We start from the raw sequence: 23,137 nt of genomic DNA on the forward strand, positions 1-23,137 counted from the left end.
GATTGGCCGGCCGAGCTGTCAATCAAAACACTGACAGCTCAGCACACCCCTGCACCAGACTGGACGACTGAGCTGTCAATCAAAGTATTGACAACTCAGCACGCCCCTGCACCAGATTGGATGACTGAGCTATCAATCAAAACACTGACAGCTCAGCACGCCCCTGCACCAGATTGGACGACTCAGGTGTCAGTAACTGCATGCTATACACATTGAGGGGTGGAGTCGTGAGTCGTGACACTAAATCAATATTCTTTAAAGGGTCAATATTGATATAGGATTACTACTACCAATGGGTGGCGCTATTCTCTTCGTTCTGGAAGGTTTTTTGCATGTGTGTGATGTATATATATATATATAATTTTTTTGTGTTAACCAGATGGGTACCAGAGCTTTATACCCGTCACGTGCCGACGTGGCATTTCGCTCCGAGGTAGATATGGAAAGGGCCTCGACCCTAACACTTCCAGGGTAAGAATAATTGCATATTCTATTACATCTTGAGGTTTTAGTGTATTACCTGATATCTCTGACCAATGCTGCTCTTTAGCAGGATCAATCTTGTACAGTATAGCCATCGCTGACAGTAACAATTTCATAGAATTGATTCCCTTGCTAATTTCACAATGTTCTACTATTTGTTGACGTTCGCTCCTCCTAAATTTGTTTCAATTGATCCCAAGAAAATGAAGCACCCAATTGTTTGCACGTGCCTGCCATATTGAATCATCACAGCGTTATCCACGACTTCAGGCAAAACTGTAATCCGATATATACGCAAGAAACCCAGAGAAAGGGGTCTGAGGAGTTCAGAAAACACTGTCCATTAATGAGCGAGGTCACGGAGCTGCGATGAGACGAGGCAAACATACGAAATGGTCCTATTGCAGGATCCCAGAGATCGCAAGAAGAATGAACAGAATTTTCCTCCTAAGGCACAGAGATGTTCTGTCGCCTCTTCCCAGTGATGAACCTTTTAACCCCTTACCTACAAATGACGTAATATTCCGTCCATGTGACCATGGACCTAATTACCATGGATGGAATATTACGTCATTGCGATCAGCAGCGCCCACGTGGTGAGCGCCGCTGATCGCGGCCGAGTGTCAGCTAATTATCATAGCTGACACCCGGCACAATGTGTCAGGGGCGGTCACGGACCGCCCCCGACACGTTAACCCCTTGCACACCGCGATCAAACACGATCGCGGTGTACCGGGGGTTAAAGGGAAGCATCGGCAGGGAGGGGGCTTCCTCCTTGCTTCCCTGAGCCCCCCACGGCAGCGCAATGTGCAGCGCTGCTGCGGGGGACTCCTTTCCTGCAGGTCCCTGGATCCAATATGGCGACGGGGACCTCCGGGGGCCTGCAGGAAGCTGGCTTCCTCAGTGCCTGCAAAGCGCAGGCATGAGGAAGCTTGTGCAGTGCCTGTGACAGATCGCTGATCTGTCACAGTGATCTGTGATGTGACAGATCAGCGATCTGTCACAGGACAGTGATGTCCCCCCTGGGACATTGTAATAAAGTAAAAAAAAAAATTAAAAAAAGTGTAAAAATAATTTTAAAAAAATCGCCAAATAAATTAAAAAAAAATAAATATTCCCCAATAAATTCATTTTTTGGAAATAAAAAAAACCCAAAACAATAAAAGTACACATATTTGGTATCGCCGCGTCCGTAACGACCCGCCCTATAAAACTGTCCCAATAGTTAACCCCTTAAGCGAACCCCTTAAAAAATAAAAATAAAAAACGAAGCAAAAAATAATGATTTATTATCATACCGCCGAACAAAAAGTGCAATAACGCGCGATCAAAAAGACGCATATAAATATCCATGGTACCGCTGAAAACGTCATCTTGTCCCGCAAAAAACGAGCCACCATACAGCATCATCAGAGAAGAAATAAAAAAGTTATAGCTCGCAGAATAAAGTGATGCAAAAATAATTATTTTTTATATAAAATTGTTTTCATTGCAGAAAAGCGCCAAAACATAAAAAAAGACCTAAATGAGGTATCGCTGTAACCGTACTGACCCGAAGAATAAAACCGCCTTATAAATTTTACCGCACCCGGAACGGCGTAAACGCACCACCCAAAAGAAATTCATGAAACGCTGGTTTTTGTAAATTCTGCGTCCCAAAAAAACGAAATAAAAAGCGATCAAAAAATGTCACATGCCCGAACATGATACCAATAAAAGCGTCAACTCGTCCCGTAAAAAATAAGACCTCACATGACTCGGTGGGTCAAAATATGGAAAAATTATAGCTCTCAATATGTGGTGATGCAAAAACTATTTTTACTATAAAAAGCGTCTTTTAGCGTGCGACAGCTGCCAAACATAAAAACCGCCATAAATAGTAAATCAAACCCCCCGTTATCACCCCCTTAGTTAGGGAAAAATAATAAAATTAAAAAAATTTATTTATTTCCATTTTCCCATTAGGGTTAGGGCTAGGGTTAGGGCTAGGGTTAGGGCTAGGGTTAGGGTTAGGGCTAGGGTTAGGGTTAGGGCTAGGGTTAGGGTTAGAATTGGGGGTTTCCACTATTTGCGCACATCAGGTGCTCTCCAAATGCAACATGGCATCTGATCTCAATTCCAGCCAATTCTGCGTTGAAAAAGTCAAATGGTGCTCCTTCCCTTCCAAGCTCTGCCATGCACCCAGTGTTTTACCCCCTCATATGGGGTATCAGCCTACTCAGGACAATTTGCAAAACAACTTTTGGGGTCCTATTTCTCCTGTTGCCCTTAGGAAAATAAAAATTTTGGGGCAAAAATATCATTTTTGTGGAAAAAAATTTTTTTGTTATTTTCACGCCTGGGCGTTATAAACTTCTGTGAAGCACTTGGGGGTTCAAAGTTCTCACCACACATCTAGATAAGTTCCTTGGGGGGTCTAGTTTCCAAAATGGGGTCATTTGTGGGGGGTTTCCACTGTTTTGGTACATCAGGGGCTTTCCAAACGCGACATGGTGTCTGATCTCAATTCCAGCCAAAAAAGTCAAATGGCGCTGCTTGCCTTCTGAGCTCTGCCATGTGCCCAAATAGTCATATACACCCACATATGGGGTATCAGCGTACTCAGGACAAATTGCACAACAACTTTTAGGGTCCTGCTACCCTTGGGAAAATAAAAATTGGGGGTGAAAAGATCATTTTGTGGAAAAAATATGATTTTTTAATTGTACCTCTGTACATTATAAACTTCTGTGAAGCCCTTGTGGGTTCAAAGTTCTCACCACATATCTAGATAAGTTCCTTAGGGGGTCTAGTTTCAAAAATGGGGTCACTTGTGGGGGGTTTCCACTGTTTAGGTACATCAGGGGCTCTCCAAACGCGACATGGCGTCCGATCAGAATTCCAGCCAATTTTGCATTGAAAAAGTCAAACGGCGCTCCTTCCCTTCTGAGCTCTGCCATGCGCCGAAACATGTTCCCCCCCACATATCAGGTATCAGCGTGCTCAGGACAAATTGCACAATAACTTTTGCAGTCCAATTTCTCCTGTTACACTTGGTAAAATAAAAAAAATTGAACCTGAAGTAATTTTTTTTGTGAAAAAAAGTTAAATGTTAATTTTTTTTAAATATTCAAAAAATTCCTGTGACGCACCTGAAGGGTTAATAAACTCCTTGAATGTGGTTTTAAGCACCTTAAGGGGTGCAGTTTTTAGAATGGTGTCACTTTTGGGTATTTTCTATCATATAAACCCCTCAAAGTGGCTTCAAATGTGATGTGGTCCGTAAAAATAAAATGGTGTTGCAAAAATGAGAGATCGCTGGTCAACTTTTAACCCTTATATCTTACTAACAAATAAAAATTTTGGTTCCAAAATTGTGCTGATGTAAAGTAAACATGTGGCAAATGTTACTTATTAACTTTTTTGTGTGCCATATCTCTGTGATTTAAGGGCATAAAAATTCAAAGTTGGAAAATTGCGGAATTTTCAAAATTTTCGCCAAATTTCCATTTTTCTCATAAATAAACGCAAGTTATATGAATGAAATTTTACCACTAACATGAAGTACCATATGTCACGAGAAAACAATGTCAGAATCACCGGGATCCACGGAAGCGTTTCAGAGTTATGACCTCATAAAGGGACAGTGGTCAGAATTGTAAAAATTGGCCCGGTAGTTAATGTGCAAACCACCCTTGGTAGTGAAGGGGTTAAACTTTTATTGCATTTTCTTGTAATTTTGTGCACGTACGCTGTTCATTTCGCAGCATTCACTGATATGTGTTCTTAATGTATCCAGCTAATTCCTGAGAAAATGATTTTATGCTGTAATCCGGTTGGGTGTTCCTCTTAACAATTTAGGCCATGTAGACTTCTGGTCTAACACATGTCTTGATGATAGGAGCGCTATTGTGATGGAATCATTGACCTTTGTGCTTTGTACATTCGGAATAGTCACGTGTGTCCGATGCCGCCACCGAAACGTCACGTAAATTGTCGCTCTCATTTCAGCAAACTTTGCATAAGGCTTCATTCAGATATCCAATTTTTTCACGTACGAGAAAATCGGACTGAGTATTTTGATCAGCGTTTAATTAGCGTTTGGTTCAACTGTCATCAGTTTTTCTCATACATGGAGAAAAAAAGTTTCTCCACCTTCTCCTTTGTGAGAGTTCGTGAAAATCGTTCAGTCCTCAAAAAAATCACAGACATGTGAATGGCCTCATAGACTATCACAGGTAAGAGTGTGATCTGTGAAAACCATGGATAGCACTTGTACACGAAAAACAAACTTGTGAATGAGGCCTAAATCAATACTATGAGTAAATATAAGACACTTTCTAATATATCTTTTTTTTAGAGAAATCTGCTTCTTTCTCCACTTATGTGCCCCCTCTTATCTTCCCTACACCTCCTGAACTCATTATTCACTCAAAAAAAAAGCAGCTCAAATCCATCTTGGTCAAAACAAGACTGGACAGTGAGGAGTCAGGTTACACCTCCTCAGGGTTGGACATATAATTGATGCAACCTGTGCAACCGCACAGGGGCCCAAGAGGTAAAGGGGCTCATTTTGACCTTCAAAACAGGTGAAATTGTGCATTATGATGAACTATTGGACTGGAACGGGCCCAGATGTTATTCTTGCACAGGGGACCTTTTATGTCTGTGACCATCAGTGCACCTCCTATTGAACTCTGTGGAAAGTGGAGTTTGGAGAAAGAATGAGAACCCCGTTAAATACCTCTGTCCTTCTCTGAGAGTGGCATTAATCCCTCTCTGACCTTAGACGTACTATCCCATCCAGGTGCCCTGTGCCTGTCTGACCCTGGACGAGATAGTACGGCACTTTAACCCCCGGCACACTGCGATCAAACATATTGAGTGCATTTACTGAACATGCATTTTAGTAGGCCAACATTTTGTTTTTTAAAATAATTTCTTCAAGCTGGTGTTAGAAAGTATTTTAATTTACTGAGATAATGACTTTTGGGTTTTCATTGGCTGTAAGCCATAATCATCAACATTAACAGAAATAAACACTTGAAGTAGATCACTCTGTTTGTAATGATTCTATCTAATATATGAGTTTCACTTTTTGTATTGAAGAAGTGAAATAAATTAACTTTTTGATGATGTCCTAATTTTGTGAGATGCACCTGTATTTTAATGCACACCTGAAACACACTGCTTCTATGTGTAGCATCATGGGAAAGTCTAAATAAATCAGCCAAGATATCAGGAAGAGAATTGTGGACTTGCACAAGTCTGCCTCATCCTTGGCTACAATTTCAAAATACCTGAAGGTTCCTCGTTCATCCGTACAAACAATTATACGCAAGTACAAACAAGATGGACATGTCCAGCCATCATACCGCTCAGGAAGGAGATGGGTTATGTGTCCCAGAGATGAACGTAATTTGGTCTGACATGTACATATCAACCCAAGGACAAAAGCAAAAGACCTTGTGAAGATGATGGCGGAAGCTGGTTAAGACTGTGTCATCATCCACAGTGTAACGAGTGCTGTATCAACATGGGCTGAAAGGTCACTCTGCCAGGAAGAAGTCATTACTCCAAAAGAAACATAAAAAAGCCAGATTAATGTAGGCAAATGCACACAGGAACAAAGACCTTAATTTTTAGAGACATGTCCTGTGGTCTGATGAAACAAAAATTGAACTCTTTTGGGCATAAGGACCATCGCTACGTTTGGAGGAAAAAGGGAGAAGCTTGGAAGCCTAAGAACACCATCCCAACTGTGAATCACGGGGGCGGCAGCATCATGTTGTGGGGCTGTTTTGCTGCAGAAGATTATGTGGCAATACTGAAGCAACATCTCAATACATCAGCCAGGAAAGAAAAGCTTTGTCGGAAATGGGTATCCAGCCCGGAGAAAAAGAAATGGTAAATGTGCGTGGATTGGGTTGTGGCCAGGGACGTGGGCATAATTTGTTGCAGTGTGCATAATGTATTCCTCTTTCTGTTTTTAAAAAGTTGGGAGGTATGCAATTGCTCTTTTTCCCTTTCTACCCAGCAAAGAATTGGCTGGCTAGAAAGGCAAAATGAGCAATTTTAAGTGCACAGTGCTATATATGGTAATATGATGACTGCAATATATTAAGAGGATAAAAACTTTAATGGGAGGATGAGGAGAGCTGCTTTAATGTCATTTTGACACATTGACTTGCATCATCTAATTGGCAGAATTGTGATAAAACATTGAAATATTGCAACAAACCTACAGCAATATTATAGATTGTTATAGTAGCCAGTGGCTTTCTTTGTGTTTGTAATTGTGCAAAATAATATTTTGAACTTAAAAAAATTTACATTAAAAGGGTTTTACAGGGAAAAGAAGATCAATCTTTCATTTGATGGTAGTGGGTCTGGACCCACTGCGCCACTGGCCAGGCTTACCCAGGAGGGGTGTGACTAAGCAACTACCTGGTCTTCACTATGTAGGCTGTAGGGTAGCCACCAAGTGGTACTCCTGCAGCAGCTGACCAATGGGTCAACGCAAGGATGTGTGGTATGGGGGCACAGGCAGAGACATTGTCAAGCAGTCCAAGGTCGGGGCAGGCAGGTGCAGAATCCAGATCCGAGGTCAAGAGCGGAGAGGTCAGATAGAATAGGTATACAAGCTGGGTTGCTAACAGGAGAATCAATACAAACAATGCAAAAGATGGAACATACAGTGGGTATGGAAAGTATTCACACCCCTTTAAATTTTTCACTCTTTGTTTCATTGCAGCCATTTGGTAAATGCAGAAAGTTTTTTTTCTCATTAATGTACACTCTGCCCTCTGAAAAAAAAATTAGAAATGTAGAAAGTTTTGTAAATTTATTAAAAAAGAAAAACTGAAATATCACATGGTGATAAGTATTCAGACCATTTGCTCAGACACTCATATTTAACTCACATGCTGTCCATTTCCTTGTGATCCTCCCTGAGATGGTTCTACTCCTTCATTGGAGTCCAGCTGTGTGTAATTAAACTGATAGAACTGGCGCACACCTGTCTATATAAGACCTCACAGCTCACAGTGCATGTCAGACCAAATGAGAATCATGAGGTCAAAGGAACTGGCCAAGGAGCTCAGAGACAGAATTGTGGCAAGGCACAGATCTGGCCAAAGTTACAAAAGAATTTCTGCAGTACATAAGGCTCCTAAGAACACAGTGGTCTCTAATCCTTAAATGGAAGACGTTTGGGACCAACAGAAGTTATCCTAGACCTGGTCGTCCAGACAAACTGGGTAATCGTGGGAGAAGAGCCTTGGTGAGAGAGGTAAAGAAGAACCCCAAGATCACTGTGGCTGAGCTCCACAGATGCAGTTGGGAGATGGGAGAAAGTTCCACAAAGGTCAACTATCACTGCAGCCCTCCACTAGTCGGGCCTTTATGGCAGAGTAAGAAAGGGGAAAAGCCAGCACTGCCTATGGTCAGAACGCAATACATAAAGTGCATATGCACATATTAATTTCTAACTGTACTTTAAAATGAGACATTTTGCAAACAATTGATCAATTCTTTGAACCACCCCGACACGCCAAGGCATTCTCATATGAGAGTGCTGATTTCTTCCCCTTTTTATTTGATATTGGTTGTGGCTAACCACCACAGTTTGCCGTGCGCGCTGGGTTATGCACGCCATTCCTTCTGTCTTCATTGTGATTGATCTAGGCTGCTGTACACACATACAGCAGACCTGCCCTGCCCCAGGCTCTATTTGATTGTGCACCTGTGTCTGGGCCTGTTTCACCCTTCATCTGTGGTGCTGGTTAGGTGAGTGTGGAGGTTGGCCCTGAAATGTCTATGTCCGGACCTGGTCAACCTTTATCTGCGCTCGCCCTTTCTGGCGCCATGGGAGTGATTCAGAAACACTTCAGGTACATTATGCATTTAATGTGGTCTTGCTTTAAATACATTTAGGAGGCTGTAATGGCAACTAGTGTTCAAGAGTCATGTTGCTTGAAACGCATATGGTCTTATTACACATCACCCCCTGTCATTGCTGTGCCATCTGAGATGACTGCTTTGTCATTTTGAATTTTTTAAGGATCATCCAATAAAAATTTTCTAATTTTTAAATAAGCCCTGTGAGGGAGCTGGATCCACTTCTGTTTTTCCTATTGCCTTGGACGCTGTGAAGCAGTGAGGAAGCCGTGCTGCTTCTTGTGCTTGGAATTACATCTCAGGGGTGAGCTGAATGTTGTCTTTTGTTTTTGACCATATGAGAATGCCTTGGCGTGGCGGGGTGGCTCAAAGAATTGATCAATTGTTTGCTAAATGTCTCATTTTTGAAGTACAGTTAAAAATGAATATGTGCATATGCACTTTATGTATTGCGTTCTGACCATAGGCAGCGCTGGCTTCTTCCCTTTTTTTTATTTTATGGCAGAGTGGCCCGACGGAAGCCTCTCCTCTGTACCAGAAATATGAAAGCCTGCATAGAGTTTGCTAAAAAACACATGAAGGACTCCCAGACTATGAAAAATAAGACTCTGGTCTGATGAGGTAAAGATAGAACTTTTTGGTGATAGTTTTAGCAGTATGTGTGGAGAAAACCAGGCACTGCTCATCACCTACCCAATACAATCCCAACAGTGAAACATGGTGGTGGCAGCATCCTGCTATGGGGGTGTTTTTCAGCTGCAGGGACAGGATGACTGGTTGCAATTGAAGGAAAGATGAATGCGGCCAAATTCAGAGATATCCTGGGTGAAAAGCTCTTTCAGAGTGCTCTGGACCTCAGACTTGGCCGAAGGTTCACCTTCCAACAAGACAATGACCCTAAGCACACAGCTAAAATAACAAAGGAGTGGCTTCAGAACATCTCTGTGACCATTCTTGACTGGCCCAGCCAGAGCCCTGACCTAAACCCAAATGAGCATCTCTGGAGAGACCTGAAAATGGCTGTCCACCAACGTTCACCATCCAACCTGACGGAACTGGAGAAGATCTGCAAGAAACAATGGCAGAGGAACCTCCAAATCCAACAGTGAAAAACTTGTTGCATCATTCCCAAGAAGGCTCATGACTGTACTAGTTCAAAAGGGTGCTTCTATTCAATACTGAGCAAAGGGTCTGAATACTTATCACCATGTGATATTTCAGTTTTTCTTTTTTAATAAATGTGCAAAAGTTTCAACATTTCTGTTTATTTTTTCTGTCAAGATGGGGTGCAGAGTATACATTAATGAGAAAAAATGAACTTTTTTGAATTTACCAAATGGCTGCAGTGAAACAAAGAGTGAAAAATTTAAAGTGGTCTGAATACTTTCCATACCACTGTAAAGGGCAGACTGTCGCTTGAAACCTAAGTTTAGGCATAGAGTGGAGGGAGGAGCTGCCTAATATGTCCCTTGCTGTCAGGTGATCGGCTAGGGAACCTAATCTCTGCCGGACAAAGTAGGGTAAAATTTCTGAAGATACTGTCCGTGCCTCCTTGTAGCCAGATAGAGACAGCAGAAAGATGAAGGATAGCTGCAAGAGGCAAATCAGCAAGACAGCCTGATACGAGGAGAAGCAAAGCGGTGACCACAGGGAGTAGGATGGCGCTGAGAACGTGAGTTACCGGTGTGACAGTTCAAAATAGCTGTAAAAAGTACATTTTCAGCCTATTATTATAATTTTCGAAGCCCAAGTTCCTTGATTCTCCCACACACACTCCATTCTTGCTTCTAGTTCTGTGCTCGACACAGAACAGTTTTTCATGTATCGGTGCTTAATAATATGAAATGATAATAATAATCTTTATTTTTATAGAGCGCTAACATATTCCGCAGCTCTTTACAGTTTGCACACATTATCATCACTGTCCCCGATGAGGCTCACAATCTAAATTCCCTACCAGTATGTCTTTGGAATATGGGAGGAAACCAAAGTACCCGGAGGAAACCCACGCAAACTCCTTGCAGATGTTGTCCTTGGTGGGATTCGAACCCAGGACTCCAGCACTACAAGGCTGCAGTGCCAACCACTGAGCCACCGTGCTGCCCCTTGACACACTTGACCGGAGATGTGTGAAAAAGGCTGTCTGACCGCTTATTTCAGCTGCTAATTTAACCTCCATCTCTGTTGTTATGGTGGAGCAGCCAAACAAGGTAACATAAACTCTCTATCAAAATTTCCTCCTCTGAGCTGAACTTGAGCATCAACTATCTGGCCACTGAGGACACACATGAAGTTTCAGAAGAACAGTTGTAGATAAGTGACAAATGTTGATTGTGAAACAACCCCCCCCTAAGGTGGTAGCACCAAACTCAGAAGGGAAAGTGGTGGTCAAGGGAAGTTGTCTTGGAAGCCTGGGTTGGATGGAGAATAAACAAAAAGAGAATGACTCCAATCAGAGAAGACTTTACCTACCACTCAGCTTCTTCCAATGCACACAGTGAGCATGAATTTAATGTGCGCATAGGTTTAAAATGGACACGCGTACAATAGTGATGTAAGTAGGCATGCAACTAATACACGGCATGAGATTCTATACACTTGCATTTAACAGATTTACCATTAAATTATTATATTTATTTTTTTTATTACTTGGTGGGTTAGATACTCAGCATTTTACTGTTTGCCTCAGCACTCCTGACATTCTGTCATGGCATTTAGGTGGAGTTAGACTCTAAATGTTACTACTATTCTGTGTTTAGTGATGATCAGAAGTGCAGCTGTATAATAAATGTTTTATATTCTTACACGTAATAATTCTTTCTGATATCCCACTTAGTTATTTTGATTGCTTTGCACATGGCGAGTATTACAGCAACTATAACAACTCTTCCAAAAATGTATACCATGAGGATGAACGGAAGAAGGCTATAAAGGTAAGGCAACAATGCTAACAGCGGAGAATTTGTATTTCTAATAAATTTGCTAACTTCCTTGCCTTCTCTCTATCTGTGCTTTCAGTGCGTCTTTTGTGATGTTATTCATAAGATTTAAGATGGCCATACACGTGAGACAGCTGCCGGTCAAACATCCTTCTGGTAGAGAGCTGTCTCTCCCAAATCCTCCTATATACATGAGCGCTTGTCTCTTCTCTCTCTCAACATCAACTATTGTGGGAAAGTCGGGAGACAACCATAGACATCAGATGGTTTGCCAACACCTCCAAAATAGACAGGTTTGGCCAACTTTTCATCTGATGTACTTGGGGGCTTTTAGCCATAATACCTTTTCTGTTCTTCCTAGTTTACACAGTCTCAAGAGGGAACATTCATCCTTTGGCCATCTATTCTATCTAGACTGAAGGACTGAATTATAATTGTCTCCTATACTCTGATATTGTAGGAGGGTTACAATACCAGACCTGGAGTTACACGGTCACGTTGGGTAATGAATCGCAGGTCTTCTTCAGAGATAGTGTGATTAGTGTCCTATATTAAATGGATTCATTTTCCTTTGGTGCTGAAGAGGTTAACAACCCTTTTTATGCTGATGAGAAACATGCAGCTCCATTTCAGCTGTTTTTGATCTGGTCATTACCTTTTCCTATAAAAACTGGTCAGACCTTCTTGTCACTGCCAGTGAAAGATTTGTCTTCTTGTGCTGTCTGCTAAAGCTAAGTGGTTGGAGTAGAGTTGTTTTAGTAGTGTTCTGTGATTTGCTTTAGTACGTGTATGTTCATCTCCTGGTCTCTTTTCCAATTTAGATTATTCCTCCCAGTCCCTATTCTCCTCACTATTGCTGGTTAGTGCTTTTGCTTGATAGAGGTTTTACGTTTTCCCTGTTTTGCCTTTGTGTCTTGTTTACCTTATATTTCTGTCCCTTGCCTCATGGGGTAGTGGAGGGGACAGATCAGGGTTTAACAGGAGCATAGCAAGGTCGGGGACTTGGACCTTTCTACCTTCAAGAGTAACCCCAGGACAGGGATAGTTAGGGTCCAAGTTCCAGGGATAGTTTGAGGCCCCCCTTCCTTACCAAAGACCGTCACAGCGTGACAGATTTCATGAGAGTATTCAACTGTAGTAAATGGAACTTATATTTCATTTGCAAATTTGGGAACAAATTTTCAAAAAGGGCTCAAATCCCCAGGTGCATGTTATGGGCTCCCTACAAAGTATGATTTCAAGCAGTCTATGGTCATACGGTCATACATCTGAATGCTTCCAATATCACGTAGAGACATACAGAATACGATTGGTCACCATATTGCTTATACTGTACTCATATCTCCATATTGCGGTGCACCATATAGCAGAGTGCCTATGTCTCTACCATGTGCACAAGGCCTTAATCTGTGCAGGTATGTGTTGTATGTACAGATTATACAGTATGTAAATATTCTTTGATTTGTTCCAGGTGAATCTAGAAAAATACCCAGACACCTTCCAACCCAAAACTGGAGATGTCAAACCTAGACATACTAAAGGATGCAACTGCAAAAAAACTGGGTGTCTTAAAAATTACTGTAAATGTTATGAGGTTAGTAAAGCTTAAGCTTTGGAATTAATGGGGTTCAATATTCTATATATTCAATATTCAATATAAACTTATAACAGAAGTTTTGCACCTTTAAGGGACCAGATGTCACAATCCATTTTTGGATCTGTGTCAGAGTCTGAACTCTCTTATATAAACCTTTTTCCTTTCTAGCCCTCGGGAGTTAATATGGGTTTTTGCCCCGGTGGCCGCTGGTGTTACTACAAGTTTAGTGAGTCTGCTGCTGGGTTTCCCACCCGGTGGCCGCTGGTGTTACTACAAGTTTAGTGAGTCTGCTGCTGGGTTTCCCACCCGGTGGCCGCTGGTGTTGTTAGTCAGCAGGTGTGACCACTCCCTTCTTCCCTTTATAAGGCCACCTGCTGCTGCAGATCACTGTTGTAATACTGGTCATTTGGAAGCCAACCTTGCTGAAGAGAGAAGCTATCTTGAGAAGTGCTGTTTGCAGCTGATCTGGAGCAGTGGTTATCCTGCTGGAAGCAGTGTTCGGGTGCCTTACTCTGCGGTCCGGTGCTTGACTGCAGAGCAAGCTAAGTGTTGTTGTTTTTCCCTGTCTGTTATTTTCCCTGGTGTCTTATTAGTACAGCGGTGGGACCAGTGTCCGCACTTGCCAGTTCCCTAGTAAGGGATAGGTGCAGGGCAAGTGAGGGACCTAGGTATCCTGGTCGGCGACAGGTTGAAAGAACCTGTATAGAGAATGTGAGGAGAGTTCAGGGCTCATCCATAGGAGAGTGCAGGAGGTGTCCACTTCCCCGTTCCCTATTGAAGGGCCCACCGTTGTAATTGTGTCCCCGGTGTCCCCTTGTTTTGTCTTGTTTGGTGACCGACCAATCGTCGGATCGCGTCACGCAGGGCCAGTCGCCCCGTGACACCAGAGAACAGAGCTGGCAGAATGGACAGTATCAAACACACGGGGTGATGAGACCCCAGAATACACACTTCTGTCCGACAGTCAAAAGGCCACACACTTCCCGAAAGGCTATGGATCCTTTAGTGCATATCTTAAAATTTTAATATGTAAAGTATATTGCTTACAAGAAAAATAATAAGGTGACACATAAATCAGTTATAAAATAAAAAAGGATAAACAACAGAAGAACAATAATACATAGAAACGTAATACATGGAAAGGGAAAGTTTATGGATCACACAACTCGGCTGACCCCCAACATGTGAACACCTTTCCACTGTTTAACCCATTTTTGAATATGCTTAATCCTGTACTCAAGTGTCCAAGACGGACTATATTTTAAATGGAACCTGTCACCAGAAAGAAACGCAATTAACATGCAGATATAGGGTTAATCTGCAGGTTAATAGCATTAATAAATTCCCCAGCACCCGCACTTAGCCGAATGCTGCAGGGAGAAAATGAACTGTATTTCCCCCTGCAGCGTTCCGGTTTCAGTCGCGGGGGTGGCGAAGGCGCTGGTTCCATCTCCACTCTGAGAATATAGAGCGGCTGCTGTAACCGCGCCCCCGGCACTGACTGACCGCCGCCCCAATGCAGAGCCGTTGGCAGTCAGGACCGGGGGCACGGTTACAGAGGCCGCTCTGTATACTCAAAGTGGTGACTGAACCACACCTCCTTGACTGAAACCGGAAATCTGCAGGGGAAAATGAAGTTCATTTTCTCCCGGCAGAGTTCAGCTAAGTGCGGGCGCCGGGCAAGTTAATGACACTATTAACCTGCAGTTTAACCCCATATCTACAGGTTAATAGGGTTTTTTTCTGGTGACAGGTTCCCTTTAACAGGCAATCAGTAGGTCTGTAATTGGACTGTGGCTAATAAGGGAGCAGCGAATGGCTGAGCTGGGGCAGGGGAAGGTGAGTAAAGTCTATGTTGTTATTTTTAATCTCTCCAGCCTTGGGTGTAAAAGAAATAATTATTGGAAAACCTCTTTAATCACTTGAGCTGCCGATCCTGCTGTTCTAGTAGCGTCTGTGGCTCTACAGTTAGAAGTATTGATTATATATAGAGTGATGCCCATGAATTAGGTTTATTAATTGTAAGAATTGTTTCTTTTTCTCATTTATTATAGGCTAATATATTGTGCTCCACTATGTGTAAATGTATCGCATGTAAGAACTATGGAGAGAGGCCAGACCAGAAATACCTTAGGAATAAGCAGCAATATGCAGGTACAGAAAGGTAAGACAATGGTAGTTTATATGTATGTAAGAGGGCTGCATGATGTAGGGGCAAAGACTCTGATTCCAGTGATATATCACTTACTACACTTACTGCTTGTTGAAGTTTCAATAAAATCACAGTTTTATTAGCAGGAGATTATCACTAAAGGATTAGTTGCCTCATGCCACATAGTCCTCCTGCTCTGTGTAACTCCGCCCCCAGCATTGATTGGCCGCTTTCTGCACAGTGTAGAAACAAAGCTGCCAATCAGTGGTGTGGGTGGGGTTATAAACAGCTCAGCATTCAGAGAACTGGTAGATCTGCAGCAGAGAAAACAGGGATTTTATCAAAACTTCACCAAGCAGCCGAGTAAGTGATACATCTCTGGAATCAGGGTGTCAGCCCCTACATCATGCTGCTCTCAGATTACATAACAAAAACATGGTGACCGATTTCCTTTAATGGAAACAGAGGCCATATTTCTCTTGCAACTGGAGTTAAAATACCAACAATATTTACATGACAGAGATGTGCAAATCGATGCAACGTAAATCAAATTCTTATAGCCGCTCCTACAACCCCACAGCTGGGATGGCTGGGAAACTGCTGGGAGCTGACATATTGAAAATCCTGGTAGTGCACTAACCAAAGTTACCTTTTTGGTACATTTTTTCCTCAATGAAGGTATTTAGTAACATTTCTATTATTTAAATGTACTTTATTAATTGTAATTATTTATATTACATTTCTCGGAGTACCCCTTTATTCTCATTTCCTTTAAAAGAAGTAGAACTGGTGAATCATCAGCTTGTTGCATAAGTGTGAATTATACATGAGACACTGTATATCAATGACAGTAATGTTATTCTTTGCTCATAGTATTCTACGGATCTGCTCTTCCATGGAATTTGTGAGAGCGACATGTGCCTGTCTTTTGGCACAGGCTGAAACAGCTGAAAGAGAACAGTATTCAGCCATATCTGCGGAGAAGATGATAATTGAGGAATTTGGTAGATGCCTAGGAGAGATATTACAGAAACACCCGGACTAATAGCTGTCCGTAGTGTACTCACATAGTTTAGTAACCTAATATATAGCATGTTATACAACTTAGAGGGAATCTGTCACTAGATATTTGCTACCCTGAGAATGTCATGATGTAGGGGCAGAGACCCTGATTCCAGCAGTGTGTGACTTATTGGGATTCTTACTGTAGTTGTGATAAAACCACATTTTTCTCTACTGCCGATCTAGAAGTTCAAGAAGGGATTTTATCAAAATCGCAGTAAGCAGCCCAGTAAGTGATACATCACTGGAATCAGAATCTCTCTCTACATTAAGGGGCTCTCAGATTAGTTGGCAATAACCTGGTGACAGATTCCCTTTAATATTGTTATTCTCTTGACATAAACTATCTTATGCCTCATTCACATGTTGTTATTTTTTGCATACAAGATAAAAAAAAAAATGGACCGGAATTTCATTATTTTTGGTCTGTGTGTCCATTTTTCCCATCTGTGTGGTATCTGTTTTTCTCGTATGCAAAGAAAAAATATGATACAATAAAATGTTCAAAGTATGCGCTGTGCATTTTTTTTTTTACTTATTCACTTTAATGGGCGAGTTTCAAGTGCAAATTAGATTAAAGGGGTTTTCCTATGTTCTGATAAAAGTTTGTGGTCACTCTGTGTGACTGCAGACTTGTGAGCGCTGACAATGTGTGGGGCGCACACTGTCAGGAGCGTGAGACTGCAAGTATGCTGTTTGCATATATGCAGTCACATGCAGACTGTACGTGTTCGACTTCCCTAAACTTGTATTAAGCGAGGCCGGACATGTCTAGTTGGAATGTGGCCCGGAAGTATGGAAACCACATGACCGCCCGCTCTCGATGGCAATACCCGTGAATCCTGACAGTGTGCATTCTGCACTTTGGTTAGGGTTCAGACGTCTGCAGTCGCGTAGAGAGACTTTTAGCAAAACACCAGTCAGCCCCTTTAAGGATGAATATGTCTTCATTTTTTGATTTGCTAATAATCGGCCTGCAAAAAAGCCCAGACATCTGAAAAGTCCATAGACTATAATGGACAAAAAACATGTTGCCTTAAAATGTTTAATGCTTGAAGTTTTACTTGTTACATTTGTTTTATTGTATGTTATTATTTCCCCACCGGGTAAATTAGCTAGGTCTACTGCCTTCAAACTTGAGTATTTGTGTACAGATGTCTGATTTTATTTTTTTTCATGGACCCATGAGTGCGATCTGATAATCGGATGCAGCTCGCACATTCCCCAATTTTTATCTTGGACTGGCGGATAACACTTGTTCCATTTTTACGGTCGTGTGCACGAACACTAAGGCAGGGGTCACACTTGCGAGTGCAATGCGAGAAACTTGCACGAGTCTCTCGCATCAATACCCGGCGCTGCCGCCTGCACTCGGGACCGGAGTGTGCTGCTACATATATTTCTATGCAGCTGCACACTTCGGTCCCACGCCGGTGGTAGTGTCGGCTATTGATGCGAGAGACTCGCGCGAGTTTCTCACGTTGCACTCGCAAGTGTGACCCCGGCCTTAGTGTTTGTGTAAAGTGGAGCAACCTCTTTATTCTGCTGATTGGTAGGGGTCCACTGATTGGAAGTGCTAGCAGTCATATACTGATGGCCTATCCTAAAGTAAGGCAAACAATGAGTATTCCTGGAAAACCCCTTAAAGGGTATATGCCCACATCTTTTTCAGGTGGGTTTACTCTGTAACCCGCCTGAAAAAGCACAAGCGAAACACATTTTCAGCATCTTTCATGACTTATTAATAATACATTTGCATTTCACATTAAATATTTTTACTCTTTGTTTTTTTGGTTACAATATATTTTCGGTTACTGTGTTCACTCATATTATAAGTTCATCTATATTAGAGAAACGTTTGGTTCTGCTGCCTCTTTCTTTTGTTGAAAATGTTCAATAAAAATTCATGTTAAAAAATGCTGACGTCATGTCATGTTGGTCAGCCTCACAAAAATGCTGCTCACGTTTCTAGTCGCTATTCACATTGATAACTGGATTAAATGTTCTTCAGGCTTCCCCTTAGGTATCAGATTTATGACCTCGGTGGATTGGACAATCTGTTAATTGCCTGCTTTTACAAACTAGATGTCATGATCCAGGTTGGATGATGACAGTTAAAAGCACATGTAACCTTTTTTTCCCTTAAGCTGTGTGCTTAAGTTTGGTTTTGCCCCTGGTGGCCATTAGGATTATTACACAGTGGTGTCTTTTGTTCTAGTTTTCCCCCGGTGGTGGTTAGCGTTATTACTTGGGAATCACTAACAGGTGTGATTCCTCTGGCCTAACTATAAAGGTGTGTCATGTGTTCTCACTGGTGTTGGTGATCGTGTTCATTTCCAACCATCCTTGGTGGAGAAAGGAGCATGTATTTACTCCATTTACTGCCAGCAAGCAGCCTGAATGATACAACTTCCCACCTCTGCTGCCTCTATTTCTCTGCTGTAATATATCCAAATGGTAATCAACTGAGCCACCCTGCATGTATTTACTCCATTCACTGCCAGCAAGCAGCCTGAATGATACAACTTCCCACCTCTGCTGCCTCTATTTCTCTGCTGTAATATATCCAAATGGTAATCAACTGAGCCACCCTGCATGTATTTACTCCATTCACTGCCAGCAAGCAGCCTGAATGATACAACTTCCCACCTCTGCTGCCTCTATTTCTCTGCTGTAATATATACAAATGGTAATCAACTGAGCCACCCTGCATGTATTTACTCCATTCACTGCCAGCAAGCAGCCTGAATGATACAACTTCCCACCTCTGCTGCCTCTATTTCTCTGCTGTAATATATCCAAATGGTAATCAACTGAGCCACCCTGCATGTATTTACTCCATTCACTGCCAGCAAGCAGCCTGAATGATACAACTTCCCACCTCTGCTGCCTCTATTTCTCTGCTGTAATATATCCAAATGGTACAACTCCATACTTCTGCTGCTTGACCATTTTGCTGCATATTTAAATGTGCTTGCTAAAGCTTTGGTATAATTCATTTGTTGCACTGTATGTAATACTTACTGCTTTAGATCTGTGACTGGGGCCTTTCTAGATCTTATCAGGTGGAAGGTGCTATAGCATTTTGCCACATCTTGGTCTAGTGCCTTTGATCATCTAACCATCCCCTGGTGTGCTGGCCCCAGCTGCCAAATTATACCCAACCATCTCCCACAATCCCTCTCTCCTGACCCTGTAGTGTGGCCTATATATGTAGTAGTTGCTAAGGGGAAGCACGCAGTGTGGGGTACAGCACGCAAGCATCCCATAAGCAAAGCATCACAGAAGATAAGCATCCAGCAAAACGGCAGTTATACATGGTAGTTAGTCAGGGCAGGAGTCAGGTAACCCACACCTTGCCTTCCCCTTTAACCATGTGCTTTATTTTTATCCTCCTGTGTTCCCTTGCCGTCCACATTCATCACCCTATCCCCCCTCCATCACGACTCATACACATCAGCCCCTCTATACTTCCTTCTCCCATGTACAGCTCCCACACACTCCTCACCTTCCTGAGAAACCTCAGCCCATCTTGCCCAAACACATCGCAGAAAAAAACTACTTACAATTCCAACAACTATTGGCTCTTTATCTTCCTTCTCCTACTGATTTCAGGGGACATCTCCCCCAACCCTGGTCCACCATCCCCCAACCTCGACCCCTACCCTACCTCATATCGAAACCACAATAATCTGATTAACATTACTTGCACTCCCTCATCTCCATCTTTTAATTGTGCCCTCTGGAATCCACGGTCTGCTTGTAACAAGCTTCCTTTCCTACACAACTACTTTCTGAACAACTCTCTTAATCTGTTGGCCCTCACTGAAACCTGGATTCAGGATTCTGACACTGTCTCTCCTGCTGCCATTTCCTACGGTGGCTTACAATTCTCTCACTCCCCGAGACCCACAAACAGACCTGGTGGTGGAGTTGGCATACTCCTGTCCCCACAATGCACTTTCCAGGTCATCCCCCCAGTCCCATCACTCTTATTCCCTTCTTTTGAGGTCCACACCATCAGGCTCTTCCGTCCCCTCTCCCTCAGGGTAGCGGTCATATACCGGCCCCCAGGCTCACCCACCCTCTTCCTTGACCACTTTTCAGCCTGGCTGCCACACTTCATGTCCTCAGAACTACCAACCCTCATCCTGGGAGACTTCAACATCCCCATTAACAGCCCTAATTCCACATCTGCATCCCAGCTTCTATCACTAACCACCTCTTTAGGCCTCTCACAGCTTTCAACCTCTGAGACACATAAGGACGGTAACACCCTTGATCTGGTCTTCTGCCGGCTCTGTTCAATCTCCCACCTAAACAACTCACCGCTTCCACTCTCTGACCACAACATTCTCTCCTTCACGCTCACAAATCCTCGCCCACCCCAGCTCATTCCTACCTACCACACAGTCAGAAATCTACAAGCTATTAACCCTCAGACACTTTCAGATTCCCTACACCCATCTCTGTCCCCAATCTCCTCTCTTTCCTGTCCTAATCTGGCTGTTCATCACTACAATGACACTCTTAGAAGCACCCTTGACCAAGTAGCTCCCCTCACCCTCAGAACCTCCAAACACAGAGTAAAAGAGCCCTGGCTCACATCGCAAACTCAACTTCTCCAGCGATGCTCCAGGAGTGCTGAACGCCTATGGAGAAAAACCCGCACACCAGAAGACTTCATCCACTTCAAATTTATGTTAAGAACCTATAACGCTGCCCTTCACCTTGCCAAACAGACCTACTTCACCACCCTGATCTCCTCACTAGCCAACAACCCCAAGAAACTTTTTGACACTTTTCACTCCCTCCTCAGGCCAAAAGCACAAGCCCCTATCACAGACATTTGTGCTGATGACCTGGCCTCCCACTTTACAGAAAAAATAGATAATATCCGTCAAGAAATCTGCTCCCAACCACCAAGTGCTGTGACTCCCATCCCTTCCTACATCTCCCCTGGCTCACTCTCCACATTTGATCCCATAACAGAAGAAGAAGTCTCCAGACTCCTCTCTTCTTCTCGTCCGACTACATGCACTACCGACCCCATTCCCTCACATCTCCTCCAGTCTCTCTCTCCAGTCGTCACAACCCACCTAACTACAATCTTTAATCTCTCCCTCTCCTCGGGCATTTTCCCATCCTCCTTCAAACACGCCATCGTTACTCCACTACTAAAGAAACCTGCTCTCGACCCATCCTGCACAAACAACTACAGACCAGTCTCCAATCTCCCCTTCATCTCTAAACTTTTGGAACGCCTAGTTTACTCCCGCCTTACCCGTTACCTCTCCATTCACTCCCTTCTAGACCCTTCACAGTCCGGCTTCCGCCCCCTACATTCGACTGAAACTGCACTCATCAAAGTGACCAATGACCTTCTGACAGCAAAACGTAACGGTGACCACTCTCTGCTCATTCTTCTTGACCTATCTGCAGCTTTCGATACTGTTGACCACCATCTCCTACTCTCTAGGCTCCAGTCACTAGGCATTAAGGACACTGCACTCTCCTGGTTCTCTTCCTATCTCTCTGACCGCTCCTTCAGTGTTTTGTTCTCTGGCTCCACGTCATCTCCTCTTCCTCTTGCTGTCGGGGTACCTCAGGGCTCAGTCCTTGGCCCCCTTCTTTTCTCTCTCTACACGGCCCCAATTGGACAGACCATCAGCAGATTTGGCTTTCAGTACCATCTTTATGCTGATGACACACAACTATACACGTCTTCCCCCGACCTTACCCCCGCTGTACTACAGAACGCCAGTGACTGTCTGTCCGCAGTCTCCAATATCATGTCCGCTCTCTATCTGAAACTCAACCTCTCCAAAACTGAACTTCTTCTGCTCCCGCCGTCTACTAACCTCCCTAAATCTGACATTTCCTTCTCCGTGGGTGGTACCACAATAACACCCCGGCAGCAGGTGCGCTGTCTGGGTGTTATGTTTGACACCAATCTCTCCTTTACATCCCATATACAATCCCTTGCCCGCTCTTGCCGCTTACACCTAAAGAACATCTCTAGAATCCGCCCTTTTCTCACTATGGAAACAACAAAAACCCTCACTGTTGCATTGATCCACTCTCGCCTGGATTACTGCAACGCTCTATTAATTGGCCTCCCCGTCACTTGACTATCCCCTCTCCAGTCCATACTCAATGCAGCAGCCAGGATCGTCCATCTGGGTAATCGGTACTCGGACGCGTCCGCTCTTCGCCAGTCCTTACATTGGCTGCCCATTCATTATAGGATCCAATTCAAAGTACTTGTTCTCACCCACAAAGCTCTCCACAGTGCGGCACCCCCTTACATCTCTTCTCTCATTTCTGTCTATCGGCCTAGCCGATCGCTGCGCTCTGCAAACGACTTTCGACTAACCTCTGCACTAATCCGTACCTCCCACTCCCGACTCCAAGACTTCTCCCGTGCTGCTCCTATCCTCTGGAATGCTCTACCCCAAGAAATCAGGACTATCCACAATTTGCATAGTTTTAGGCGCTCCCTCAAAACACACCTGTTCAGAGCGGCCTATCACATTCACTAATCAAAGTCATTCTCTGTGTAAGTGTGCGTGCGTAGCCCATTCATTATCTCCATCCATCCTTCACTCCTGCAAGATGGCTGGACCTTCATTGTAAATACACCATTGTAAATACACACCTGTACTCTGTATCTCCCTCACCTCATTGTAGATTGTACGCTCTCACGAGCAGGGTCGTCTTATTTCGTCTTATTTTGCTTTAATTATTGTATTGTTAGCGTTGTTACTTATGACTTGTGTTTTGAAACTGTTAAACTGTAAAGCGCTGCGGAATATGTTGGCGCTATATAAATAAAGATTATTATTATTATTATTAAAGGAGCTAGAGAGAGTTCCTTGCAGCACAGTCAGAGTTCTGGTGTTGAAGGAGTCTGAGGGGATTTCCTTGCAGCTCTGACAGAGCTTGGTGGCAGCTATTCAGGAGGAAAGCTGCATTCTGGTGGTGGACTCTGTTGCTGGGAGCAAGAGCAACAGAGAAAAGCTAAGT

At 43.3% G+C, this 23,137-nt stretch overlaps 1 protein-coding gene across 1 annotated transcript; it reads left to right on the top strand.

Moving 5' to 3' along the window:
* The first annotated feature begins 385 nt into the window (after nt 1-385).
* LOC141092457 (tesmin-like) lies at nt 386-16,300 on the top strand. The gene is made up of 5 exons (XM_073578620.1): nt 386-471; nt 11,198-11,294; nt 12,772-12,894; nt 14,952-15,061; nt 15,923-16,300. Exons 1-5 carry the CDS (start codon nt 440-442, stop codon nt 16,092-16,094), a joined length of 534 nt encoding a protein of 177 aa, XP_073434721.1. The 5' UTR covers nt 386-439; the 3' UTR covers nt 16,095-16,300.
* The last annotated feature ends 6,837 nt before the right edge of the window (nt 16,301-23,137 follow it).

This window comes from Dendrobates tinctorius, unplaced genomic scaffold, assembly GCF_039654945.1.
Source record: "Dendrobates tinctorius isolate UK_male_01 unplaced genomic scaffold, ASM3965494v1 ptg000059l, whole genome shotgun sequence".
Classification (NCBI taxonomy): Eukaryota; Metazoa; Chordata; class Amphibia; order Anura; family Dendrobatidae; genus Dendrobates; species Dendrobates tinctorius.

Coding starts and splice junctions, on each gene's coding strand:
- LOC141092457 (XM_073578620.1), top strand. CDS start 440: ATGGAAAGGGCCTCGACCCTAACACTTCCAGG. Junction 472..11,197: donor TCGACCCTAACACTTCCAGG/GTAAGAATAATT, acceptor TATCCCACTTAG/TTATTTTGATTGCTTTGCAC. Junction 11,295..12,771: donor AACGGAAGAAGGCTATAAAG/GTAAGGCAACAA, acceptor GATTTGTTCCAG/GTGAATCTAGAAAAATACCC.